Source organism: Lactuca serriola, chromosome 9, assembly GCF_051521515.1.
Source record: "Lactuca serriola cultivar US96UC23 chromosome 9, Lser_US96UC23_V15, whole genome shotgun sequence".
Taxonomy (NCBI): domain Eukaryota; kingdom Viridiplantae; phylum Streptophyta; class Magnoliopsida; order Asterales; family Asteraceae; genus Lactuca; species Lactuca serriola.
Window position 1 is genome coordinate 34,587,594 of NC_136416.1, and position 25,244 is coordinate 34,612,837.

General features: G+C 34.2%; 3 protein-coding genes across 3 annotated transcripts; 2 read left to right on the forward strand and 1 right to left on the reverse strand.

Annotated features, from left to right (window-relative positions):
- Window positions 1-1,360: 1,360 nt before the first annotated feature.
- LOC145074327 (transcription initiation factor IIB-2-like) lies at window positions 1,361-3,682 on the forward strand. The gene is made up of 7 exons (XM_079020728.1): window positions 1,361-1,805; window positions 2,377-2,401; window positions 2,514-2,643; window positions 2,783-2,913; window positions 3,002-3,090; window positions 3,181-3,257; window positions 3,361-3,682. Exons 1-7 carry the CDS (start codon window positions 1,453-1,455, stop codon window positions 3,492-3,494), a joined length of 939 nt encoding a protein of 312 aa, XP_078876854.1. The 5' UTR covers window positions 1,361-1,452; the 3' UTR covers window positions 3,495-3,682.
- A 1,005-nt stretch (window positions 3,683-4,687) lies between these two features.
- LOC145075522 (zeatin O-xylosyltransferase-like) lies at window positions 4,688-8,876 on the reverse strand. Its single transcript, XM_079021740.1, has 2 exons — window positions 8,842-8,876; window positions 4,688-6,101 (listed from the first exon to the last, which is right to left on the reverse strand). Exons 1-2 carry the CDS (start codon window positions 8,874-8,876, stop codon window positions 4,688-4,690), a joined length of 1,449 nt encoding a protein of 482 aa, XP_078877866.1.
- Window positions 8,877-11,074: 2,198 nt separating this feature from the next.
- LOC145075882 (zeatin O-glucosyltransferase-like) lies at window positions 11,075-12,663 on the forward strand. Its single transcript, XM_079021964.1, has one exon. It carries the CDS (start codon window positions 11,155-11,157, stop codon window positions 12,577-12,579), a length of 1,425 nt encoding a protein of 474 aa, XP_078878090.1. The 5' UTR covers window positions 11,075-11,154; the 3' UTR covers window positions 12,580-12,663.
- The last annotated feature ends 12,581 nt before the right edge of the window (window positions 12,664-25,244 follow it).

Consider the following 25,244-nt stretch of genomic DNA (forward strand, 5'->3'; position numbering starts at 1 on the left):
TGGTCATTATGTTTTGAAAGATGTTATGATTTTGATACTCTAATTTTATGTCACGTGGAGAAACAAGGATTTTGATGACTTATGGTTTTATGAAAAACACATTTTATTTCCTTAATTTTTTACTATGTTTTTTGGAACATTATAAAAATAGAGATAAATGTTAGACCGACATCATTTCCATACAACATTGTTACAAGAAAAAGCAAAAGTATGTGTGGGAGAGAGACGGTCTATGCAACGGGAAATAGAATCAAAGGAATGGAAGAGTACTAATGGCGATGAAATGAATAGGTAAAAAACGAGGTTGCTGAGGTGTTTGTCCACATCAACAACTCCTATCACATGTAACATTTTAACTTTCTATAGCCGGTATAAGGACTAAATGAACAGGTAAAAAACGAGTTTATTCCCCTAAAGTAAAAAAAAAAAAACTTGAGTGACCTTTTAAAATAAAAGAGAAAAATCCGTTGGGTTAAAATGACATTAAGGTGTTGTTTGTTTTTTGAAAATAACATTTTCAAACCTCTTATTGCTGCGCGGCGCAGCACACGCGCAATACTTTTCATCTCGCAGCTGTTTGTTTTTTAGAAATCTTCTGAGTCAAAAACCTTTACGCGCACTCTATTTGGCGCAACACTTGTACTACCTCTTCCAACTTCTTCTTCTTCTTTTTTTATTGCTGAAATTTTGATTATATGTTGTTAAAATTTTATTTCACATTTTTTTTTCGTTTATTGTTGTTGAATTTATTTTTTGTTTTTCTATATTCAATAATGATAATTTGTTGATGAAATATAATTATTTTTTACTAAATTATCTTTATTTTTTTTTGTTGAAATATCATTATTTTTTACTGAAATATTATTAATTTTTACCGAAATGTTATACATTATTAAATTTTACGTATTAAAAAGCTATTTTCGGTTTATAAAATCAGTTTATTTTAATTTTTTAATATCTGCAGCAGCATGCAGATGTTAAAAAAACAAACACGCTTCTTATCACAGTCTGCAGCCGTTTCGTCCATCTCTTCTACTGCAGAGGGTTGCAGAGGTGATCCCGGACTTTATGAATTTTAGCTTCAGAAAATCAAACAACACCTAACCCTTCATTACATACTAAATTATCGTTTTAAGTTATGCAAGAACTGGTAAAATTTTAGACATTTCTAACGAATCACAATTATTTAAAAGATAAATCCACTGCAAATTTATTTGACAAATCTTTTGTTCGCAAAAAGAATACAATTTCTCGGCATCTACAAAAAAAAAAAATAAAAAATAAAAAATAAAAATAAAAAAGGTAAAAAGTAAAAAAATAAAAAAATAAAACACGATTAGGGCGCAGGGCGCACCAATTCAACAAACAAACTCCATTAACGTAATTCAAGTTTGAGACAGATTACAATAGCAAAAAATCTAACAAAGAAACACTCAAATTAAACCGAAGACTATGGCAGATGCCTACTGCGGCGACTGCAAGAGGAACACGGAGGTGGTGTTCGATCATTCTGCCGGCGATACCGTTTGTTCTGAGTGTGGACTCGTCCTTGAATCCCACTCGATCGATGAGACCTCCGAGTGGCGTACCTTTGCCAACGAGTCCGGAGATAACGATCCCGTTCGTGTCGGCGGTCCCACCAATATCCTCCTCAACGACGGTGGTTTGTCCACCGTGATTTCTAAACCTAACGGCGGCACCAGCGATTTCCTTTCGTCTTCGTTGGGACGGTGGCAGAACCGAGGTTCTAATCCCGATCGTACACTCATCTTGGCGTTTAAAACGATCGCGACCATGTCTGATAGGTGAACGTTTTGTCTATTCATTGGTCTACTAAGATGTATGAATTTCGATGATTTAGGGTTTCATCTTGTGCGTAAAGAATGCTCTCAATCTAAGTAACTAGGGATGGCAATACCGTTGCATCTTTATATTTCCCCAGGAATTAGAGATAAGGAATGTTGTGGATTTATTGGCTATGGCTTCTTTAATTGATTGATCTGTAAGTTGGAAGGCTTAGGTATTGCAACCCTATTTCTCCATCTCTGGTGTCTGTGTTTTCCCTCTAGTTAAGCTTTGTAAGTGATAGTTAAACTTGTACACATTGTAAGGAGTTATTTGTGACTTGTGGATTTTGAATTTGCGGGGTATCATTGAGAATATGTAGGACAGTAGGAGAATTGTTGTTTCTACTTTCTTGTGATGATAACGACAGGAAGTAGTCATCTTGCATTTCATTTGATTCTTTTAGATGAATAATTTCAGGGCATCATTTTAATCTGTTCTATTGAACATTATCATTCTTGTTTCAACAATTTTCACTTGATTTACTTGGGTTGTCAAGTTTGTATCTGATAGACTTAATTTATTGTTCAGGTTGGGCCTTGTTGCAACAATAAAGGTATGCAAATGCAACTGTGTATTTCAGTCATATAAACTGCCTTATCCTTTTGAATTCTTCCCCCATTTTTGGTGTGTAGTTTTGATTTTGTTTATGTATTTACACACTATAGGATCGTGCTAATGAGATATACAAAAAGGTGGAAGATCAGAAGTCAAGCAGAGGGAGAAATCAGGATGCCATTTTGGCTGCTTGCCTTTACATTGCTTGTCGTCAAGAAGACAAACCACGAACAGTAAAGGGTACAAACAAACATTGATATCATTTATATTTATATTTGGATTATTCTAATTTATGTATTCTCAATCTCAAGATTTCCTTCAACTCTCTTCGAATAGAAATATATGAAATAGATTTCTTCCTTGAACTCTATTCAAATAGAAATATGTTCGGTTGCCAATGGAGCCTCAAAGAAAGAAATCGGTCGGGCAAAAGAATATATTGTCAAACAACTAGAGCTTGAGATGGGTCAATCTGTTGAAATGGGGACTATTCATGCTGGTGATTTCATGGTCAGTTTTTTTAATTTTTTTCCCTGTAAATATCTCATTATATTTTTTATTAATTTGAGTTCTTTCGATATGTATTTCTAATGATTAGAGACGATTCTGTTCGAATCTTGGAATGACCAATCAAACTGTTAAAGCTGCCCAAGAATCTGTAAAGAAGGCAGAAGAGTTTGATATAAGGTATTTTTTTTTTGTTTTGTTTTGGTTTCATATCCAATATATTGAATCATTTGGGTTATTCTTACAAAATTTATACAATTTGTTTTTCAGGAGAAGCCCGATATCTATAGCTGCAGCTATTATTTACATAGTAACTCAACTTTCGGATGAGAAAAAGCCCCTCAAAGGTAGATATATAAAAATGCAACATTTGACTTTACATAAATGGTGAAGTTAAATGTAAGTTATGATGTAAAAGTTGCTAAAAAAGGAATTTTATGGATGCATCAGATGTAGCACTTGCAACTGGAGTTGCAGAAGGGACAATCAGAAACTCGTACAAGGATTTGTATCCTCATTTGACAAAAATCATACCAACTTGGTATGCCCAAGAAGATGATATTAAGAACCTATCTAGCCCTTAAAAACCCATACATACTCTTTTAAAACTTCATTATTTTTCTTTTTGGATCTTCTTCTGATACCAAAGAAGATAACAGTTAACATGGGTAACATTGTTTTCAATTTAATGAATGGATTTGAATGTGTCCTTGAGGATTGTCCCATATTGGGTACCATGAAATCCAATTTGGGATAATCCACAGTTATACGAGAGTATGAGTACATATATGCCTAATTAAGATTGCTCAAATATTTTTTTTAATAAATAGTAAATTCTATCCTATACCAAGTATATGAGAGTATGACTTTCAACCATATTGATTGACAATCATACTATTTATTATAATTATGTCCTTATGACTTTAAGCACGATGAAAAACTTAACAAGACTTCCAACTACATTCATAAGCATACACTCACATTCTCATTATACGCCAAAGATACATTATTCTCTCTCGGATGACGAGAGTTTCTGTGACATCTCCATGAATATGAGGGGAAAATTTCAAGTCAAATATGGTACTTAGTATTTTTTTTAGATAGTCTAGTTTCTCTGTCGTAATATCATTATCATGAATACCATTATCATGTTTTCAGTGATTTTTTTCCCTAGATCTAAACTGTTTTACCAAGAAAGTTAAAATATAAGATTTATTTTCTATTACTATTTACTACTACAAAAATCTTCAAATGTTTCTAATATGTTATACGGGTTTGATAAAATAAAAAATTAAATATGAAAGTTTAAACAAAAATCTATTTAAATTTAAAATTTTAGATTTGAAATTTAAAATTTAAAATTAAAACGAAACATATTAAATATTATATGAGTAGTAATATTGTAATTTATTGGTTATTTTTAATTAAAGTAACTATTAATTGATGTGTAATTATGATGTGTTAATTAAGAAAAGATAAAAAATAAGAAATGACAAATGGAAAAACATTTAATCAAAAATACCAAAAAATGACATGTGTCAAAGTTAATGAGAAAGTGACATATGACAAAATTATTTTCATTTATTATATATATATATATATATATATATATATATATATATATATATATATATATGAGAAAAAAAAACAAATTACTGAAAACAAAGTAACTAACAATTTACTAATAAATAGACTACGTATAGTGCTTTAGAATGGTATACTTAGAATGGTATACTAGTATACTAGATTGGTGTTTAATAAAATGATGTGTACGATGCTATATATGCCTAGTGATGTGAGAAATGAACGGATCAATCTCTTTACGAGATTCACCACTCTCCTCCACCGACCTCTGCACTTTGTCTGCCAATTCCACCGCCCTGTTCCTCACCTCCTCCCCTTCCTTGGAGTCCATTAATCTCCTAACAACATCCTTCACCACCACCGACTTCACCAACTCATCTCTATGTTGCCAATCGTTCACCACCAACCCAATTCTAAGAACATCAGTTATCAAAAATGCATTTCGTGGCTGATCAGAATGCATCGGCCAAGTAGCCATTGGCACTCCCCTTGATGTACTTTCTGTACATGAGTTCCATCCACAATGAGTCATGAACCCACCGGTTGCAACATGTCCCAAAATCTCCATTTGTGGTGCCCACTCACGCACCACTAGTCCCCGTCCTTCCACCCGCTCTTCAAACCCTTCTGGCAAATCCACCATTTTAGCCTCCTCACCAATCACATCCCCTTTGTCCGCCGCTCGTGCCACCCAGATAAACCTCTGCCGGCTTCTCTCTAACCCAATAGCCAGCTCTGTAATTTGTTCGTCGGTGAAGGTGGTTGTTGTCCCAAAAGACACATACACAACGGAACTAGGAGGCTGCATGTCCAGCCATTGCAAGCATTTGTGACGGTTATTTGAAACCTTAAAAGTTGATTTGTCCACATCCACATGATTAATTAACGGCCCTATTGCCCAAAACTTCTTCTTGCCATTAATCTCTTCTCTCTCTAAATATTCAAGATATTCACCTTCGATGACTCTTGATGAATCGAATAACTCTCCAACATGTGAACCGTCTTGGGCTATGATTTGAAGATTCACAAAGTCTATAAACTCCGGCGAGAAACATCCATCACTAGACGGCAGCCGTTTTAGCATTCCCGGGTCCACCGGGAAGGGTCTGCTCCTTCTCTCCCAGGCTCCCCAAAAAGTGTCAAAAGCTGAGACCGGATTGAAGATGTAAGTCACGGCGTTTGGTATAGATTTTACGTTTTGAACAACGTACAACATCAGGGAATCATGGACGACGACGACTCTCTTGGTGGTGCTAGAGAGAGAACGTATGAGTTCGGTAACTGGGCGGCGGAGATGGAGGGATGAATCAATGGCTGGTTGTAGGTGGGCAGGAAACCGGTTGGAAGGGTTGGGTTGAGGAGAAGTGAAGGGAGGGGTTCGAAATTCGTGGAAGTGGATCAGGTTGGAGGCAGCGGAGTGTGAACTGAAATCTTGGAAGCGGGAGCGCACTTGGCGGATGTGGGTGGTGGTGGTTACGAAGTGGACAGGAATTTTATAGGTGGATATAAGGCGGGAAAGGTGAACGAGCAGGTTGAGATGACCATGAGCTACGAAGGGGACCATCACCACCACCACTTCGGCTGCCGGCGGGTTTATCGTGTTATTTCTGTGACAACCGTCAATTTTCGGTCGAGTCAAAGTCAACGAAAGTCAACAAGTCAAACCGGTCAACTCAATTTGCCATGAGTACTAGAGATTACGTTACGTAACTTCTAAACAACTCTCTATTCTAATGAGAGATCGTAAATCGAAAAGTGCGTACATCTAGATCTCCTTAACCTAAAACGGTGGTACGTGGCGAGCCAAACCGATAAAACAATGTTACATACTCATCGGGAGTATGCAAGATCCTTAAACAAGGCTTAACGGGGCTTACGGACCCTACTTTGCGAAGCCGAACACTCAAAAAGGTCACCAATGAAACCTCTCCCACATATCTCTAAGTATGTGAAACCTCTCCCACATATCTCTAAGTATGTGAAACCTCTCCCACATATCTCTAAGTATGTGAAATCTCTCCCACATATCTCTTTGTATGAGAAATCTCTCCAAGTATGTCAAACCTCTCCCAAATCTCTCTAAGAATGTCAAATCTCTCCCAAATCTCTCTAAGTATGTGAAATCTCTCCCAAATATCTCTCTGTATGTGAAATCTCTCAAAGTATGTCAAATCTCTCCCAAATCTCTCTAAGTATGTCAAATCTCTCCCAAATCTCTCTAAGAATGTCAAATCTCTCCCAAATCTCTCTAAGTATGTGAAATCTCTCCCAAATATCTCTCTGTATGTGAAATCTCTCCAAGTATGTCAAATCTCTCCCAAATCTCTCTAAGTATGTCAAATCTCTCCCAAATCTCCCTAAGTATGTGAAATCTCTCCCAAATATCTCTCTGTATGTGAAATCTCTCCAAGTATGTCAAATCTCTCCCAAATCTCTCTAAGTATGTCAAATCTCTCCCAAATCTCCCTAAGTATGTGAAATCTCTCTCAAATATCTCTCTGTATGTCAAATCTCTCCCAAATCTCCCTAAGTATGTGAAATCTCTCTCAAATATCTCTCTGTATGAGAAATCTCTCCAAGTATGCCAAATCTCTCCCAAATCTCCCCAAGTATGTCGAATCTCTCCCAAATCTCTCTGAGTATGTGGAATCTCTCTCGAAATCTCTCCCCGACTTTCTATAATCACTCGGGGCATCCCGACCCTCGAAATTGGCGAAAAATAGCCCAAGAATGGAAGTCGACGCGAAAAACGGACTTAAGAAACAAACCCTCCGAACCGAAAGTACTATTCATGAACCGAACCGAAAGCACTATTCATGAGGGTCCAAACCGAAGTTACTGTTCATGAGCCGAACCGAGGACACTGTTCATCCGAACCGAACCCAGCTTGGAGGGAGGATCCGAACCGAACCAGCATAGAAGGAAAAATCCGAACCGAAAGTACTGTTCATTACTGTTCACAACAGTACCTTCGGTTCTAGCCTGACCTCGGACCGAACCTTGCCTTCGCGTCGGACTGCCTCCTTTCGAATCGAGCCTCGGACCAGACCCTCGCCTCGCCCCTTCTTCTGGCTCGCGCCTTCGCTTCCGAGACCAGCCACCCGCGTCCGAACCAAGCTCCGCCTGACCGGACTTTGGCCTAGGGACCGAGCTTCGGCCTAGGTCCGAAGAAACTCGCTGGAAATTACATTTTTCGCCCATTTTTGCATATTTTCGCGTTTTAAACCCATTTTTAATTATTTTAACATAAGATTTTCACCCAAAACTTTATTTTTAATTATAAGACCCCTAAATTAATGATTTAATCACATTTTAAGGATAAAATCATATTTAAAAAGGAGTTGGTAAAGTACAAAAAGAAGAGTGTTGACCTTACCTTAGTTATGACGCAAGCAACCCCCACACCCACTCCATGACAACCCACACTCCTCCCCACCATACCTTGTACCTTTTACTCTCATTCACAAGTCATCCCCACAATCTAAGGGCTGATCATACACCCTCTCTCCTCATTCTCTTCAAACACTCTCAAATTTCACCAAGATTGAACTCCAACTCTTTCTCTCCAACTTCTCTCTCTCACTCACGATTTCAAGGCTAATCATCAAGTGTTATTCCACTCTTGGTAAGTGTAATCCACCCTCCTTGTAATTCTCACACTTCGTTCTACTCAAATCATTGATAGCTCATACAAACTCCATAACTATCATGCTAGATTCTCGAAATCTTCAAGACATTCCAAGTGTCCTTGAGTTAAGCACCTCCATTCTTCATCAATCATCTACTGAAAACACTTAAGGTGAGTTCGTACCCCTACATTTTCATGTTTTCTTAAGTTTTTAGGGGGGGAATACAAGCTAAAACACCAAGAACATAACTAAAATTTTCTAACAGCTTTCATCAGAAAAGCTAGACTCCATTCACGGACTGTTTTGGACACCTTAAACATTTTAGTTTTCAAAACTGTTTTAGGTGCATGTAGTTCCACTTCTTAGCTTTAAAATGACTACTTGCACATCTCCATACGATTTTTCTACAATTTATGGTGATTTTTACAAAACTGCCTATCATTTCAAACACCAATCCGGACCAGTCTGTGATTATGGACTTTTTCACCCAAGTTGGAGGTCATTAAAAATCATGATAAAAATTATGAGTAAACTAGACACATTTTGGGAACTCCCAGAATTTACGGATTTAGTTTTCGACTTCGTATGATTTTTCTATGAATTTTCAAAAACAGTGTAGAAAGGCTGAAAAATTGTTAACAGCTTGTAATTTTTATAACACTTTGTATTATGTTGAGCAAAGTGTATAATGTCAAGTTCTAAATATTGAATGTGTTACCTTGTTAGTCTATCATCATACCGAAGTATAGGCATATATGATAAGATTATTCATTTATTTGGAACAAGTATATTAAACCATAATGAGCATAGTTTATGAATTTATAACATTAAAGCATTCATAGAAGAATTTTTACATATTACAAACGTTTTGGATAAACTATAATAGGTATAGTTTATGTATCATTACCTCTTAAACTTATTTATCAAAAGTTTTCCGTTTAGTTCACGTAAATCTGTTAATGAATAAATTTGTGAGTCGTTCCCTTCGGGTTACTTCCAAAGTAACAAAGCCAAAAAGTCCTGTAAATTGTAACCAGAGTCTCTTGTAAGGAGAACGTGATAGTTGTGTATAGATCTATATTGGGTTTGACAAACCCACACCAGAGCTGCTCGCTACAGCTAGACCGGCAGGTCTGTGGTGACAAGTGTCATTTAACGGCGACGCCTGAAGAACGTCGCATTACGAGGCCACCCAAGTCAAGTATGGTTATAATAGCTCACATGTGGTATTAACAATCATAAGATTTACGGGTTCTAACTTTAAATTAGCGAGTTATGTCTATTTAGCTCACTGAAATTACTTTAAGTATAGAAAAATACTTGTACGCCTTCATATCAAAAAGGGTTTTATGTCGATTTAAAATCACTTTTTACATCAACAATTACATACTTTATTGTATACTTTCGGTCTTGGTATTTAAGATTACACATCATTCATTACGGGATTTTTCTCACATCAGAAAGGGTTCTATGCCGATTTAAAATCACTTTTATATCTTTAAGTATGACATATAGTTGTTCATTTTTCGGTCCTGGCATCTAGGACTACATAACTTTTGTAAGGAAAATATCGGATTTTTCTTGGTATCATACATCTCTTTACAAAGATCGATTTTCAAACTCTTACTGTCAAAAGCTTATGAACTCACCAACCTTTGTGTTGACACTTTTCAAAACTACTTGTATTCTCAGGAATTCAGTGAAACAGGAAATCAACCACGTTTTGAGGATGGGACGATAAATCGTCGAACAGTTCATTTTGTATCATAATGTAATTGATTTGAATCATGTAAACATATACTTTGGTGTAACTTTTTCAATTATATTTATGATGGTTGTATTTACTTTGAGCACTATTATACTCGTTGTTGTGATACTTTACATGAAGTCCTCCACCCCCGGACGTTTCCGCCATCCTTGGTTTGGGGGTGTGACAATTTCTTTCGTCAGAGCCCATTTTTGTTATTTGATCGTTGAGTTGCTGAGGTTTTTCTATAAGTGATGAAGGAAAGGTCAAATTTCTATTAAGATACTATTCTACATGAAGAATGAAAGACGAAGTTTCTTGCTTTAGATTTTTCGTTTTTTCTGAACAGCAACTAAAATTTTCGTTTGACTAGTCATAGTTTTGTGATTTTGATACTTTTAGACTAGGGTGCACAAATATCAGTTTTAAATCGATTTTAGTTTTAAAGAAAAATAGTTATTTTTTAATTGATTTTTTTTATACAGGTTTCGTTTATAGCCGTTTCAATTATTCGTAACTAAAATTGCTTAAAAAAATAGTTTTTTCAGTTAAAAAAACTGATAAATTCGTTTTTTTTTTTTTTGACAAATGGGTTTCGATTTTTATTAAAAGCTACTCATAACCAGCGGTTCGGTTTTAGTTTGATAAAATATCGGTTCGTTTTTTTGACCGTTTAAAAACAAAACAGTTAGCTTTGTGCACCTCTAATTTAGACTCACCAACTAAATTTCAAAAATAAATAAAAAAGACGGAGAAAACATAATTAACGGAATGAAGTAAATGAACTACTCTTGGTGAAAGCCAAATATGCTATAGGAGCAAAGCAAAGACGCTGGTCGTGCTAGTTGTCACAATATTAATATATGGTGTTTTTAAATATATTTTTAGGCTATTGACATGAAAACAAGAATTTTTTTTCAAAAAACGAATATTTATTCTAACATCACTTTTTGGAACGTTAAAACCAAAACTTTGTACGTTTTTTTGTATTTTTGTTTTTGATGATAATTAAGATATTTTTTCATTCCGTTAATTAAGTTTCCAATGACATGCTGAATGTCTATGATTCCCATATGCAACACTAAAATGACAAGAAAGGCGTCAGTAGTGAACACCCATCCCAAATCACGTGCGTTTAGTTAATTTGAATTATGCTGTAATTATAATATTAATTAATATCTAGAAAAACACTGCTTCTAACTAACCACTAACAAGTTATGAGAAAGGCCTCAGCCCTCAGCAGATCTAGAACTAGAACCTCCACAATAGGATCAAAACCCAAAAATGGAAGGCGACGAGCGAAATGCTACAATACACTCCCCGTCGCCGGTAGCCGAAGTAGTGGTGGTGATGGTGCCATTCCTAGCTCAGGGCCATCTCAACCAGCTTCTACACCTTTCCCGCCTTATATCCACCTACAAAATCCCTGTCCATTTCGTAACCACCACCACCCACATCCGCCAAGTGCGCTCCCGCTTCCACGATTTCAGTTCACACTCCGCCGCTTCCAATCTCATCCACTTCCACGCACTCCCAACTCCTCCCTTCACTTCTCCTCATCCCAACCCTTCCAGTCGGTTTCCGTCTCACCTACAACCCGCTTTCGAATCAAGTCTCCATCTCCGCCGCCCAGTCGCCGACCTTATATTATCACTCTCTAGCTCCACAACGAGAGTCGCTGTCATCCATGACTTTATGATGTCCTACGTCGTTCAAGACGTGAAAGCGATACCAAATGCCGAGACTTACATCTTCAGACCCCTATCCGCTTTCCATACCTTCTGGCTAACCTGGGAGAGATTGAGCAGACCCTTCCCGGTGGACCCGGGAATGCTAAAACGGCTCCCGTCTGCAGATGGATCTTTGTCGCCGGAGTTTAAAGAATTCGTTAAACAACAGTTACCCCATGTCGGTTATCACGTCGGAGAGTTATTCGATTCATCAAGAGTCATTGAAGGTGAATATCTTGAATATTTAGAGAGAGAAGAGCTGAACGACTATAAGAAGCTTTGGGCAATAGGGTCGTCTAATCATGTTGACAGAACATCTTTTACCGTTTCCAAAAACCATCACAAATGCTTGCAATGGCTGGACCTGCAGCCTCCTACCTCCGTCGTTTATGTGTCTTTTGGGACAACAACAACCTTCAGTGACGAACAAATTACAGAGCTTGCCATTGGGTTAGAGAGAAGCCAGCAGAGGTTTATCTGGGTGGTTCGTTCGGCGGACAAAGGGGATGTGTTTGGGGATGAAGCTAAAATGGCGGATTTGCCGGAAGGGTTTGAAGAGAGGGTGGAAGGGCGGGGATTGGTGGTGCGGGGGTGGGCACCGCAGACGGGGATTTTGGGTCATGTTGCAACCGGGGGGTTCATGACTCATTGCGGATGGAACTCCTGTACAGAGAGTATATCAAATGGCGTGCCAACGGCTACTTGGCCAATGCATTCTGATCAGCCACGTAACGCGTTTTTGATGACTGATGTTCTTAGAATTGGGTTGGTGGTGCAAAATTGGGAACATAGAGATGAGTTGGTGACGTCGGTGGTGGTGGAAAATGTTATTAGGAGATTAATGGATTCGAAGGAAGGGGAGGAGGTGAGGGAGAGAGCGGTGGAATTGGCGGACACAGTGAAGAAGTCGGTGGTGGAGGGTGGTGAATCTAGTAAGGAGACTGATTCGTTCATTTCCTACATAAGCAGGCATGGATAACAATAGGTCCAAATGATTTCTTCTATGTTTCATGTAATTCTCTTATGCATCCAATATATATTGGCAACTCATTCATATGCTTAATTATTTCTCCCTGTGTTGTTTCAATCTTTTGATTGTTTTGAGAACACTGTTTTATTCACTCCCAAGGCATTCTTGATACTTTTTTCATATATACTATAGAACATATACGGTTAAAGGCCTTTATTTTTATTTTTTTTCGAAAATCATTCCCTACGGAACTTGTGCCGACAACATGTCATCGATATAGGGGTATGTACCTATCCTGATGACAATTTCCACCTATACCGACAAGGCTATGCCGACGAATATGTGCGACGACATGTCTTCAATATAGCCTATCGCGATGACATGTCGTCGGCGTAGGGTTAAAAAGTGTGGTCGGCACAGGGGTTGGAAAAGGGTCTTGTTGTCGGTGGCTTGTTTTTGTAAGTGCTTCTCTATAAATGGAGATAGAGGTGTCTACAAGTTCAAGATGATCAAACTTTATAAGTTCTATTATAAAATAAACTCATGGAACAAATGTGTGTTTTTTGGGCAACTGATGATTGGAAGTTCGGTCCTATAGTACTCATAGTGGAGAGCTCTTGTGCAATCAGAAGAAATGGTTTGGATCTTAGTTATTTCTCCTCTTAAAGGTGAGAAATGAAAAGAAAAAAAAAACCAAGTTTTTGGGAAGATATTTATAATCTTCAAGTTTAAACAAACTTTGAATTTTCGCTCTTGAGATGAACAAATCGGCTTCAATTTACAATGGAGTTTCGACTCTTTGTTAGCATTCATTCTTGTGTAGCTAGCCAACATAAAGGAAGAGGAGCATTGGTGTGAACTCTGAAATGGATAACTTACTTTATTCTTTTGCCATCTCAGATCACATGTTAGATGGATGAATTTAGATTTAATGGGTACTTTCACGATCTCTACAATTTAGACTGACTTGATGACACTAGTTAATAGTTATCATAGATTGTTATGGCGAGTGATCATTTAGAAGATCATTGTCCTCCACTAGGTTAACTACAAGAGATTTTAAATCGTATCTCACCGTATTCGTTTTATCCTCTACCAAATCTTTTGATCTCAATGATGTTAAGCAACTCTTGATCGAAGCAATCATGCCTTCGAAGGTTTTTTTTTTTTTTTTTTTTTCATTCGGGGTCTTACCTTGGGGATAGACGATGGACCCAATTTTTAAAAGAAAATTTCATCAAATAAAAGGAGTTTACATTTTGTGACATCTCTTGACACCCTTAGTTTTAATAGGGATCTTGCCTCATGATTTTATTGGTCCTAGGTAGACTCGAGTCCTCGAGCAATTTGGTTATGGAGAATATTTTGTAGCTCTATGAGATGAATTTTTTTGTTTTTATTAAGTTGAACATTTTGGGTTAGAAATTACGTTTAAAAAATTGCTTATAAGTTTAATCAATAAACCTCATTGATAGAGGTTTGGATGTTAACCAAGTTGTTTATCATATTTGTGATGCTCATAATGAAACAACGGATCATATTTTTAGTACTTGCAAGGTTGGGGCTTCTATTTGGTGCCTTATAGTTACTTACTAGGGTTTTGATAATCTAAATGTTGGTTCAGTCTTCTCAGAGTTTGTGACTTGGGTGGATAAACTAATACTCAGTTTTATATATAGAAAGAAAATGCTTCGATACAATTGTTAATACAGCTGTTTGAATTATATGGAGCTATGCTAACAAAATTATTTTTGGAAAAATCAAAATGCAGAAAACGGTTTTGTTTGATAGAAACATCACTCATTTTTTTTTGTAGGTCTGACATTTCTTGATACGACCCACGACAAGACATGAAATTAACGGGTTTGGATTGAGTTTTTCAACCCGTCAATCCGTTTATTAAACAGGTCATATATGAGTTTTTCAAAAGAATATATGGGTTGACCTGCTAACCTGTTTAGAATTTTAATAAAAAAATTATATATTTTTTAAATGTATTAAGTATTATACACTATACAGTTTGTACTTTATACTAGGATAGGATATCCGATACCATTGACCATTTGACATTTGGCGTTTTCCCTAAATATTCTCAGTATCTCACAAACAAAATCGAATAAACCCTCTCTCGCTCTCTCGTCTGTGATGAACGACAGAACAAGCTCACGAATAACGGCAACATGAATTATTAAATCATTATCGAACAACTTCGATGCTTGAACGTGAACGACAGACACACAACACAGTAGACAATCGATTTGCTGTGATCCAACCTACGAACACACGAACCCAAATCTGAACCATGAACCCACCAACCTTTGAACCCGTATAAATAAGTGGGTTGACGGGTCATATATGAATTTATGTTCCAAACCCGCCAACCCGTGACATGTATAGTTACATAGATCGTGTTTGGGTTGGTATATTTTGACCCGCCAACCCGCGACATGTCAACCCGAACACAACACGATTGTCAGACCTAGTTTTTTTTAGTCTTTAATAGAAGTTGTAAGTGTAAGATTAATTTGGTTGAATGGTTGCATACCCTTCTTTTTATTATATCTGATATATAATGTTTGTTTTTTTCTCGTATCTTGATTGGTTTTTATATAAGATATTTTGTTTGAAAAAATAACAATAGTCAAAAAAACAAAGTAAGGGACGATATAAGAATATAGACATTATTAAAAAAAAATCAATTTCAACGTTATCCTTCCAACAAAACAGTAAAAGACATTATTTCTATAAATAAAATATATATCAACATCAAGATATGAGTCACCAAAATTAAAACCTAAATTAAGATCACTGCCAAAATAAGGTTAACTATAAGAAAAAATAGACTTTATATCAACTAGGTAGTTGTGATCTTTATACGGTTGGATAAACAAAAATATTAAATATAAAGGATTAAACAAAATTTTATTTAGATTTGAAATTTAAAATTTTAATTTTGAATTTAAAAAGAAACATATTAAATACTATATAAGTAATAATATTGTAATTTATTGGTTATTTTTAATTAAGATAATTATTAATTAAGGTGTAAATATGATGTGTTAATTAAGAAAAGATTAAAAAAAAAATAAGAAAATGACAAATAAAAAAACATTTATTCAAAAATACTAGAAAATGACATGTGTACAAGTTAATAAGAAGGTGACATGTGGCAAAATTATTTTCATTTATTATGAAGGATTTACTAATTTAGTTTGCGTGTCAACATAGATGATAAAAATATCTGAATAAATCAAAAAAAGCCAAGCTCGAGATTTTAGGCCGGTTGTTAGACCGATTATAAGATTTATTTTAAAAGATAATTTTGGTATTATGGTTTTAAAATTATAGTCATCCGATTACACGATCATATTAATTCAATAATGAAATACTTATAATTTTATAATACTTATGCTTTTATAATCTCATCATTATCATTATCATACATACTTATAAAGCTAGCATTTTTTCTTGAATCTCATACATTTGAAACCCCCATTTTTAACTTCCTCAAACCACATTCATTTGAAACTCTATTTTTTTAACTAATGCAACTCAAAGTTTTATAACTTATATTATGTTTAATTAGCATTTAGTGAAAAGTTTACTATAAAAAGGCCAATCTTTTGTGTCTTTTATGTTATATAAAATCTTATATGTAAGAAGGATTTGAAGATATTGTGATTCAAAGCATTCACGATCCAAATATGATGATTTGAAGAAATGAGTTATGTCGCATCGATAGTAATTATAATATGATTTTTTCTTTCAACAAAAACAAATGAAGCTTTTCTATTCTTTCTTTATATTTAGTTTCTCATTTAATCTTTATATGTGATTTGTGTGTATTACTCAATCTTGAATGTGACTCTCCAAACATCATTGTTTTGCTTGGAATATCTTTATGATTCTTCTTTTTCAATAAAAATATTTTGATTGCAGGTTAGTGAAGAATTGTCATCAAGTTTCTATGGTTGAATGGTGTTAAATGAAGAAAGAAGATTCATAAAATGAATATAGGTTTTTTTGTTTGAGCAAGTTGACGAATGTTAGTTTTTTCTTTTGATTTAAATGTATGTTTATGTAACATCTTTATTTATATATTTAACCACCCAATGCTCTTATTTATTTGATTGTAGTTTTTCTATTTTGATTATGTTTATTTTCTACTACCTCCGTCCCAATTTGATAGTCCACTTTTGACTTTTGAAGTCTTTTTTCTTCAATTTTAACCTTAAATATTTTTGCTTTTGATAGATAATACTTGATGCCAAATATATGAATGGATTTTATTTTAAATGTTTTTTCATTGTTATAAGTTTTGTTAAGTAATATATAATACAAATAAAAATATTTATGGTCAAAGTGAACAAAAAAGACTTCAAAAGTCAAAAGTGGGTTATCCTACACAACATATTTAAGTAATATATAATACCAATGCTCTTATTTATTTGATTGTAGTTTTTCTATTTTGATTATGTTTATTTTCTATTATTTTTTTGTTGAGTTATCATACACAACATATTTAAAAGACAATATTTAAAAGATAACATAATTTTGAACATTTGATATGTAATTATGATTGACTTATCATGATATGTTCTTCATATTAAAGTAATTTATCCATATTACTACGACAAGAATTACATATGACATTTACGAAAATATATATATTATATGTGATTTGTTTAACATGTATATGCACCTATGCATGTTATAAATTTATAATTAAATATCTTTATGATTAATAATTGAAGAGATTAAAATGATGCATCAAACCAATTATTTATACGAATATAATAATAATAATAATAATAATAATAATACATTTCCAATTACCGCACTTATTTGAAATCACACTACAACTCAATAGTTTTCTAATTTATATATATTTATTAGTTACAACTCAAAAGTTTTTAACTTATGATCATTAATTAGTAATCACTAATAAATTTTTATTTTCCTTTCTTTTATAAGGTTGTAAAGTTTTGCTCATTAAAAAACATTAATGTATTAGAAGAGATTTGTGATTTAAATATGAAGAGTTAATATAAATGTTATAATAGATGTTTTAGTCTTTTTATGTTATTAAAAGTTATAGTGTTTATTTTTCATATTTTTTATTATTCGTTGTATATATATCTCTTTTTAATACAAATGTTATAATAAATGTTTTTCTATTTTTATGATACTAAAAGTTGTCGTTCATATTTTTGTTCATACGTTTTGTTACCCGTTATATTATCATTCATTTGATATATAATTTACAAAATTTTAAACGGTTTATAAAATTATCAAGTAATTGTATATATTACAATGACTTAAAAATTAAACTATAATGTTTAATAAAACTAATATGTTAACTATATGTTTGCTTTACTACTAACATTTTGTTTCAAAATAGAAATATTAAATAATAATTTGGTAAAAGTTATTATTTTAACTATATAATTCTATTCTTGCGCAACGCGCGGAGATTCGCTTAGTGTTTAATAAAATTAATATGTTAACTATATGTTTGCTTTACTATTAATATTTTGTTTCAAAGTAGAAATATTAAATAATAATTTTGTAAAAGTTATTATTTTAATTATATAATTCTATCCAGCACAACGCGCGGAGATTCGCGTAGTATACTTATAAAAGAAATATTTTTTCTTTCACTACATTCATATGAAACCCCCATTCATTTTTCCTTTCACCACATTCATTTGAAACTTCCATGACTTTTCAATTTCTTTTTAATAATGATTATAAGTTGGTTACTAAGGTTAAATAAATATAAAACCTAAAATGTAATCATATATAAACTAAATTTCAATATTAAAAGAATATAATTTCTTCTACTTATAAATTTATGTTTTTAACTTTTAACATATTATACTTAATTTATTAGGTCTAATATGATGTTGTATGTAAACCATTATCATTTTAAGGCTACAACTTTTGAACAATTTGTATAAAATACTTAAATTGTCATTTTAAATATAACCTTATAGGATCAACTTAAATATAAATTTTAGTTCAACTTAAACAACCCAAAAAATATTTTGTAAATAGTTATGAATGATAAATTATATTGTCTTTCTAATAATGATTAGAAGTAGGTTAATAATTAAATAAGTATCAAACCTAAAATGTAATTATAAATAAACTAAATTTCAATATTAAAATAATATTTTTATTTCTACTTATAAAGTTATGTCTTTAACTTTTAACATATTATTCTTAATGTATTAGATTTAATATGTTGTCTTATGTAAACCATTATCAGTTTAAAGCTACAACTTTTGAACAATTTGGACAAAATACTTAAATTGTTAATTTAAATATAACATTATATGGTCAACTTTAATATAAATTTCTATTCCACTTAAAATACCCAAAGAATATTTTGTGATTAGTTAAAAATGATAAATTGTAGTGCTAAATGCAAAAACTAAATTGTAATATCAATTTAACTAAAATATTTCTTAAAGATATTTTTATAATCGTTAATTTTTTTTAAATAAGTAGCTTAAAATAACTTACAATTACAATAGTTAAAAATAACTCTATATAAATGATTATATTGTTATCTTTAAAATAAAAAAAAATTGTTTGATGTTTTAAATAATTACAATGATAGAAATTAAAACTTTAAGCAAATAAATTTTAAAAAATTAATTAACAATAACAACAACTATAAATAACATTAAACCATATATTATATTTAGTTTTATTCATGAGTATCTCGCGAGTAGAAGTCATTCAAAAGATTGAGATTAAGCAGTTTTAATAGATTTATATATTATCATATAATTCAAAATAATCAATATATTATATTAACTTAGTATACGAATTATTATATCAAATTTAACAACATTATTGTTATATTTAAAAAAACATATATTTATAAAGATTTCAGCTATATTGATACTTCTGCGCAACGCGCGAACATTCGCCTAGTATCCTAATAAAAGAGTGCCAATATGTTAGGTGGCATCTCCATAGCCCTCCACATAACCTTTTCAGGCCTAAAAGTTTCTATATAAAATACCTAATATTAGATTATAACCCACAGTAAATGCAAGGGAACACATAAAAAACATACAAATACCCACATATATTACATAATAATTATCATATTTTTTATGGCTATTGGTATTATTGAAATGTGTAGAAGATACACTGAAATCGATAAATATCTATAATCGTTGAAGGATCTCTTTATAAACAATATTTTTTGTTTTATTTGTTGAACGACCTTCCTCGTCACATATGAGTATCTTCAAACATTTTTTATTTGTGGCACGGGAAACAACTATATATAACTGACCATGCATGGATACAATTAAATGAATATGGTCACCCGTAGAGAGAACAATAATATCTTCTGGAAATTCAACTTCAACTTCACCATCATTAGGGCCACCGATAGTACCTTCACCAATTTTAAGAATCCATTCAAAAAATTATTGTGTCTCTTCGGAATTATTGTTTGGAAAACCGATCTGAAGCCTTATGTTACCGTCAAACGTAAAACTTTACATTTACGCCATAATTCGGATGAATGCAATGATTTCTGGACAATATCTGAACGATTTCCTCTTTGATTTACTGGAAGAATCAGTCGAAAGTCACCTCCAAATACAAAAGTCTTGCCTCCAAATGGTTTATTCTTGTTCGATGAAAGGATAACATCGATAAGTTTCCAATTAAATGTTTCGAAACAATGACGGTGCATCATCGAGGCTTCATCCCAAATTAAGCACTTGAGTTACCTATACCATAAGACTTTCAAACCATGTAACTAATAATTGACTTTGTTCGTATGTTAGCAAATTACATATGGAGGAGGTAGTAATGCAAACAACCAAGATCAAGTGGAGAAGAAGAAATTTTGGTAAACCCAAAACAAACCATCTTGAAGTAAGGTACTGATTTGGAACTACAAAACACTTGTATGGAATATACAGGATATTCAATTCATAGTTAGATCACTTAAATTCCAAAAAACAAAAATTATTATAGCATTGTAGTTTCATTTCTCATTACAAAATTTTACTTCCAACTTATTTCTTATTAGGACATTGTATTTTGAAATTGTTTACCCTCGTTGCTATAATGGTAAACTTTTCAAAGTACAATGCCATACAATAAATAATTTAAAATCCCTTCTTCATACTTGTTTTAGTTGCATTTTGCAGAGATTGATCCTTCAGTCACATGGGAGGGACAACGGGTTTTTGACATCATTATATATGGTGATAACTTGTTTCACGAGATTGATATTGTCAAAATGAATGGAGATATTAATAATGCTCTTGTGCTAAATATAACAGTCTCTGTTAGTGGGAGGAGTTTGACAATAACTTTACAACTTGTAAAAGGTAGTCATACCATAATTAGTGCCATAGAGTTCTTTGAAATTGTCAGAGCCCAAAACTTTAATTGACGAAGGAACTTTTAAATCATTTCTTGGAATTTGAAGCTTTGAAAAGGATTCTTATGAAGTAGAAATTCTTTCTTTATGTTGTAGTATAAGCTTTGCAGAAATTGAAGGGTTCGTTTAAATTGGAATGGTGATCCATGTGTTCCACAACAACATCCATAGAGTGGAATTAGGTGATAAATAAATCTGGAATGCAAAGCCGGAATGGGTGGAATGCAATTAGGAATGGATATCAGGAATACGGGATGTGACATCAAGTACGGTTGTTTATGGTGTATTAGATGCTTATATTTGGTGTATTAGATTCTTTTTATGTGATGGTTGTAATGCTATATATAGGATACATATAGAGTACGGTTAAATAGTCGTACTTTGTTAGGCATGTGTTAGGTGCAATTTGTGCACATTTTTGCTCACATTTTAGTCCCATTTCATGCATCTATTTAGCATAATTGTCCTTCATTTGTCTTGCATTTCATTATATTTCATGTTAGTCTCTAGAACAACCTTATTTGCACATTTTCATGTCTTTTTCAGGTATACCGGAGGTTGGAGCACGCTTTAGATAAACCAATTACATGCCAGTGTGTAGCCAATACATCCGATAATCCAGAAAAACCTCTGAGGGCCAATCAGCAGGAAGCACGAATCCGAAAACGACATGAGCCTTCTAAGAACCAACCCGGGAACCCCACTCCGGTAAGAGAGAACTTTTGGAAGTTCGACATGGCGATCACGCCAGTGATGATCTCGCCATAGAGGTACATTACGTTCTAAGTACTGAAAAGCTCTATCTTTCCGAGAGCTTAGGACCATCCGAGATTCTTTATAAGAATTGGTCCAACCCTTGTCAGACCACGACTACTTTCGGAATTCCATAAGTTTCACCCCAAAAAAATCCACGTCTTAGACTTGAAAAAGTACTTGCCCGACGTAACCCTCGAAGTTCCACTTGTCTTGATAGAGATCATTGGGAACCCTAACTTCGTAGAAAAACCTGTAGGAAATCGTGAACCGAAAGGTCAAGCAAACAAACCGAACCCGCATTCCGTTAGTGAAGGGTCGCTAGATCGCCAAGAGAAGACCTGAGTTCACTTGGGAGCACGAGGACCAGCCGAATAGGAAGTACCCTCGTCTCTTACTCGATTGTTCATGCCTACTTCCTTGCCTAAACTCTAATTTCAGGACGAAATTCCCTCTAACGGGGGGATGATGTGACAACCCGAAATTTCCGTTTGTTTTAACTCCGTAATTAAGCACGTCAAAAAAAAATTAGCCAAATTTATCCCAAAATATTTTTGGCCGGATTTAAGCCCGTTGGAATATTTTAAATAATATTCGTCAAGCGAACCAAAAATAAGAAAGTAAAATTTAGAGTTGCCGTGTTTAGCGTAAGTCGCGGAACTCCAAAATTTGGAATTTACGGACGAAATTTCGGAGTTTTTGACCGCGAACCCCCGAGAGTATAAATATGACACTTAGTCATTTTCTCTCATTTTTCCAACATCCACCTCAAGAACACCTAAGGATTCTTTCTCAACTATCATAAATTCATCCCGTCAAATCCGCCAAAATCGATCATTCAAGCTTCCTATACGTAAGTATACTTCTCCTAGCTAGTTGTTTGATTAGAATCCATGTCAAAACCTTGAAGAACACCAAGAACAAGGTGTTTACGGTCCAAGGTGTTCTTGGACCGTAAACTCCAAATAGGGTGTCAAAGTGTGCCTTGGTTCATTCTAAGCCTTGACAACTAGCATAGATCCCTTCCTAGATGAGTTTAGCATTCGAAAATTATCTTTTCCCCATGATCTTATGAGTTTACGGTTTGGGGAGTTCATCCCAAAAACCGTAAACACCTCCTAGAGGTGTTTAGATGCCCCTAATGCCTTCTAATGGTTGTGTGATGGAGTAGAACCTTACTTGCATGAATTAGGGACCCCAAGAACATGTATTGAAGGGACAAACATGAGTTTACGGTTTGGGAAGGTCTCCCAAAACCGTAAACACCTTTTAAGGGTGTTTAAGTGCCCTTAACACCTTCCAATGCTTATATAAATGACTAGAACCTTGCATGCATGACCTAGAACCACAAAAACACAAAAGAAATGGAATAACATGAGTTTATGATCGTAAACTCATGTGTTTACGGCTGTAAACTCCCAAGGGAGTGGTCCAAGGACCACAAAATCCATAAAGTGTCCATTTTGAGCCCCAATCACTTCCATAGCCCTTGAATCAACCCTAGGACCTTTCCTTGTGAGGCATGAAGCCTTAAAGCACACAAATACACCCCACCCATGAGTTTAAGGCCGTAAACTCATGGGGGATATGGCTCCAAAACCGAAAACACCCCTAGGTATTAGCATTTGAGGAGTAAACTCCAAAGTGGGACTATACACTCTTCATATGCAACCCTTGGTACTCCTAGCACTTGTAGCAAAGTGTTTTCATGTAGTAGGACATCCTTACTTGCTTAATTAGTTATTAAATGACTAATTAGATACTTAAATGTATCATTATATGTTTAATAGGATCCGAGTGTGTGTTCAAGTCCCCACTTGACACCTAGCGTCCTATACCGCCCATTCATCCGAATCGCCCACGTCAGGTGAGTTCATACCCCTGAATTAACCTTTTAAATGATTTTAACTGCTTTTATAGGGGGGAATACAAGTTGAACTGTACAGTTATTAGATAAATCACATGTGATTAATAACTGTATAGCAAAATAGATTTTGCATGTTAAACTGTTTATCCAGATTAAAGGTTTCCAAATCATGTTTTCGAATCTTGTTAAAGTATGAATATCCCTTTTTAGATCATTATAGGTTATCCAAAGTTTTTCAAAGTTTGTTTACTTAAGAGACATCCAGTCGTAATTTCTTATCAAAGGTTTTCTTCACTTAAACCGTTTTATACAAATCATTTTCAAAGTTGTTTATGAAAGGTTTTTCAAAGGATTCCAAAGATTTTCAAAACTTGTTTTACAAAATGACATCAAGTCGTAAATTTCTTATGTATGAAAGTTTTCCAAAGGTTTCATCAAAGTTTTCCTTCTATGCTTTTACTTCGTTAAATGCATGCCTATATTTGTATCGTTATATAAATAATGTTTAAAGGACTTAGGAAGGCTAGTTCGCCATATTTCCTTTTCCTCGTTGGGATGTGGTCTGGTGGGTATTGGTTATCCGTCCGAAGGTCATTTAAACATTAGTTATATATCATGTATACATGTATAGACATAAAGGTTTACATCGACCAGTTCATTTCCCTTGGGTAGCAAGGGCATCCTTCCATTCATCATTCATAGACCAGAAACACTAGTAACTATTATAGGAATAGTTAAGAGATTCTATTTACTTTTTCTAGTACGGAGAATTCCAAAGGAGTCAGTTCATTCGTGAGTCTATATCATTATTCCAGTACTTATAATAGAATTCAAAATACGAGATGCATCTTCAGGACACGGATCTCCCCGTTGTCAAGTTGGTAACCAGAGTCTCCTGGAGGGAGAGCATACATTGTGTGTATAGATCTATACGGGACCGACACTCCCACACCCTGACTGCTAGCTACAGTCCCCGACCTACCAAGCCAAGGGGTGACAAATGTCACATTTATTCCTATGCTTGCAGGGCGTCAAGTACTCTATTATCAATCAGTATGGTTACGAGTATATCTATGTTTACCTTATAATTCATGGCCTTAAGGTAACACGGTATTTTTGAAACAACCCACTTAGGATTACCGGATGTTTTAGACATTGCTAGCTGTGTCGTTCATTCGATACTGTCTGGAGTCTGTATTTCCTTGTTTTAGACTTTGCTAGCTGTGTCATTCATTCGATATTGTCTGGAGTCTGTATTTCCTTGTTTTACACTTTGCTAGCTGTGTCGTTCATTCGATACTGTCTAGAGTCTGTATTTCCTTGTTTTAGACTTTGCTAGCTGTGTCGTTCATTCGATACTGTCTGGAGTCTGTATTTCCTTGTTTTAGACTTTGCTAGCTGTGTCGTTCATTAGATACTGTCTGGAGTATGTGCTTCCTTTTGTTAGACTGAGACAGGTGTATCATTCATTCGATACTCTCCTGGAGTCTATGATTTCTTTTGCCTTAGTCAGCAGTATTACTGCTGAGGCATATGTTATTTTTCCCCTAGTATTTTTACTAGTGATATTCTCATATTTTCTTTAAAGTCAATACCGTATTTTGGTATTGATAGTATTTCGGGGAAAATTAC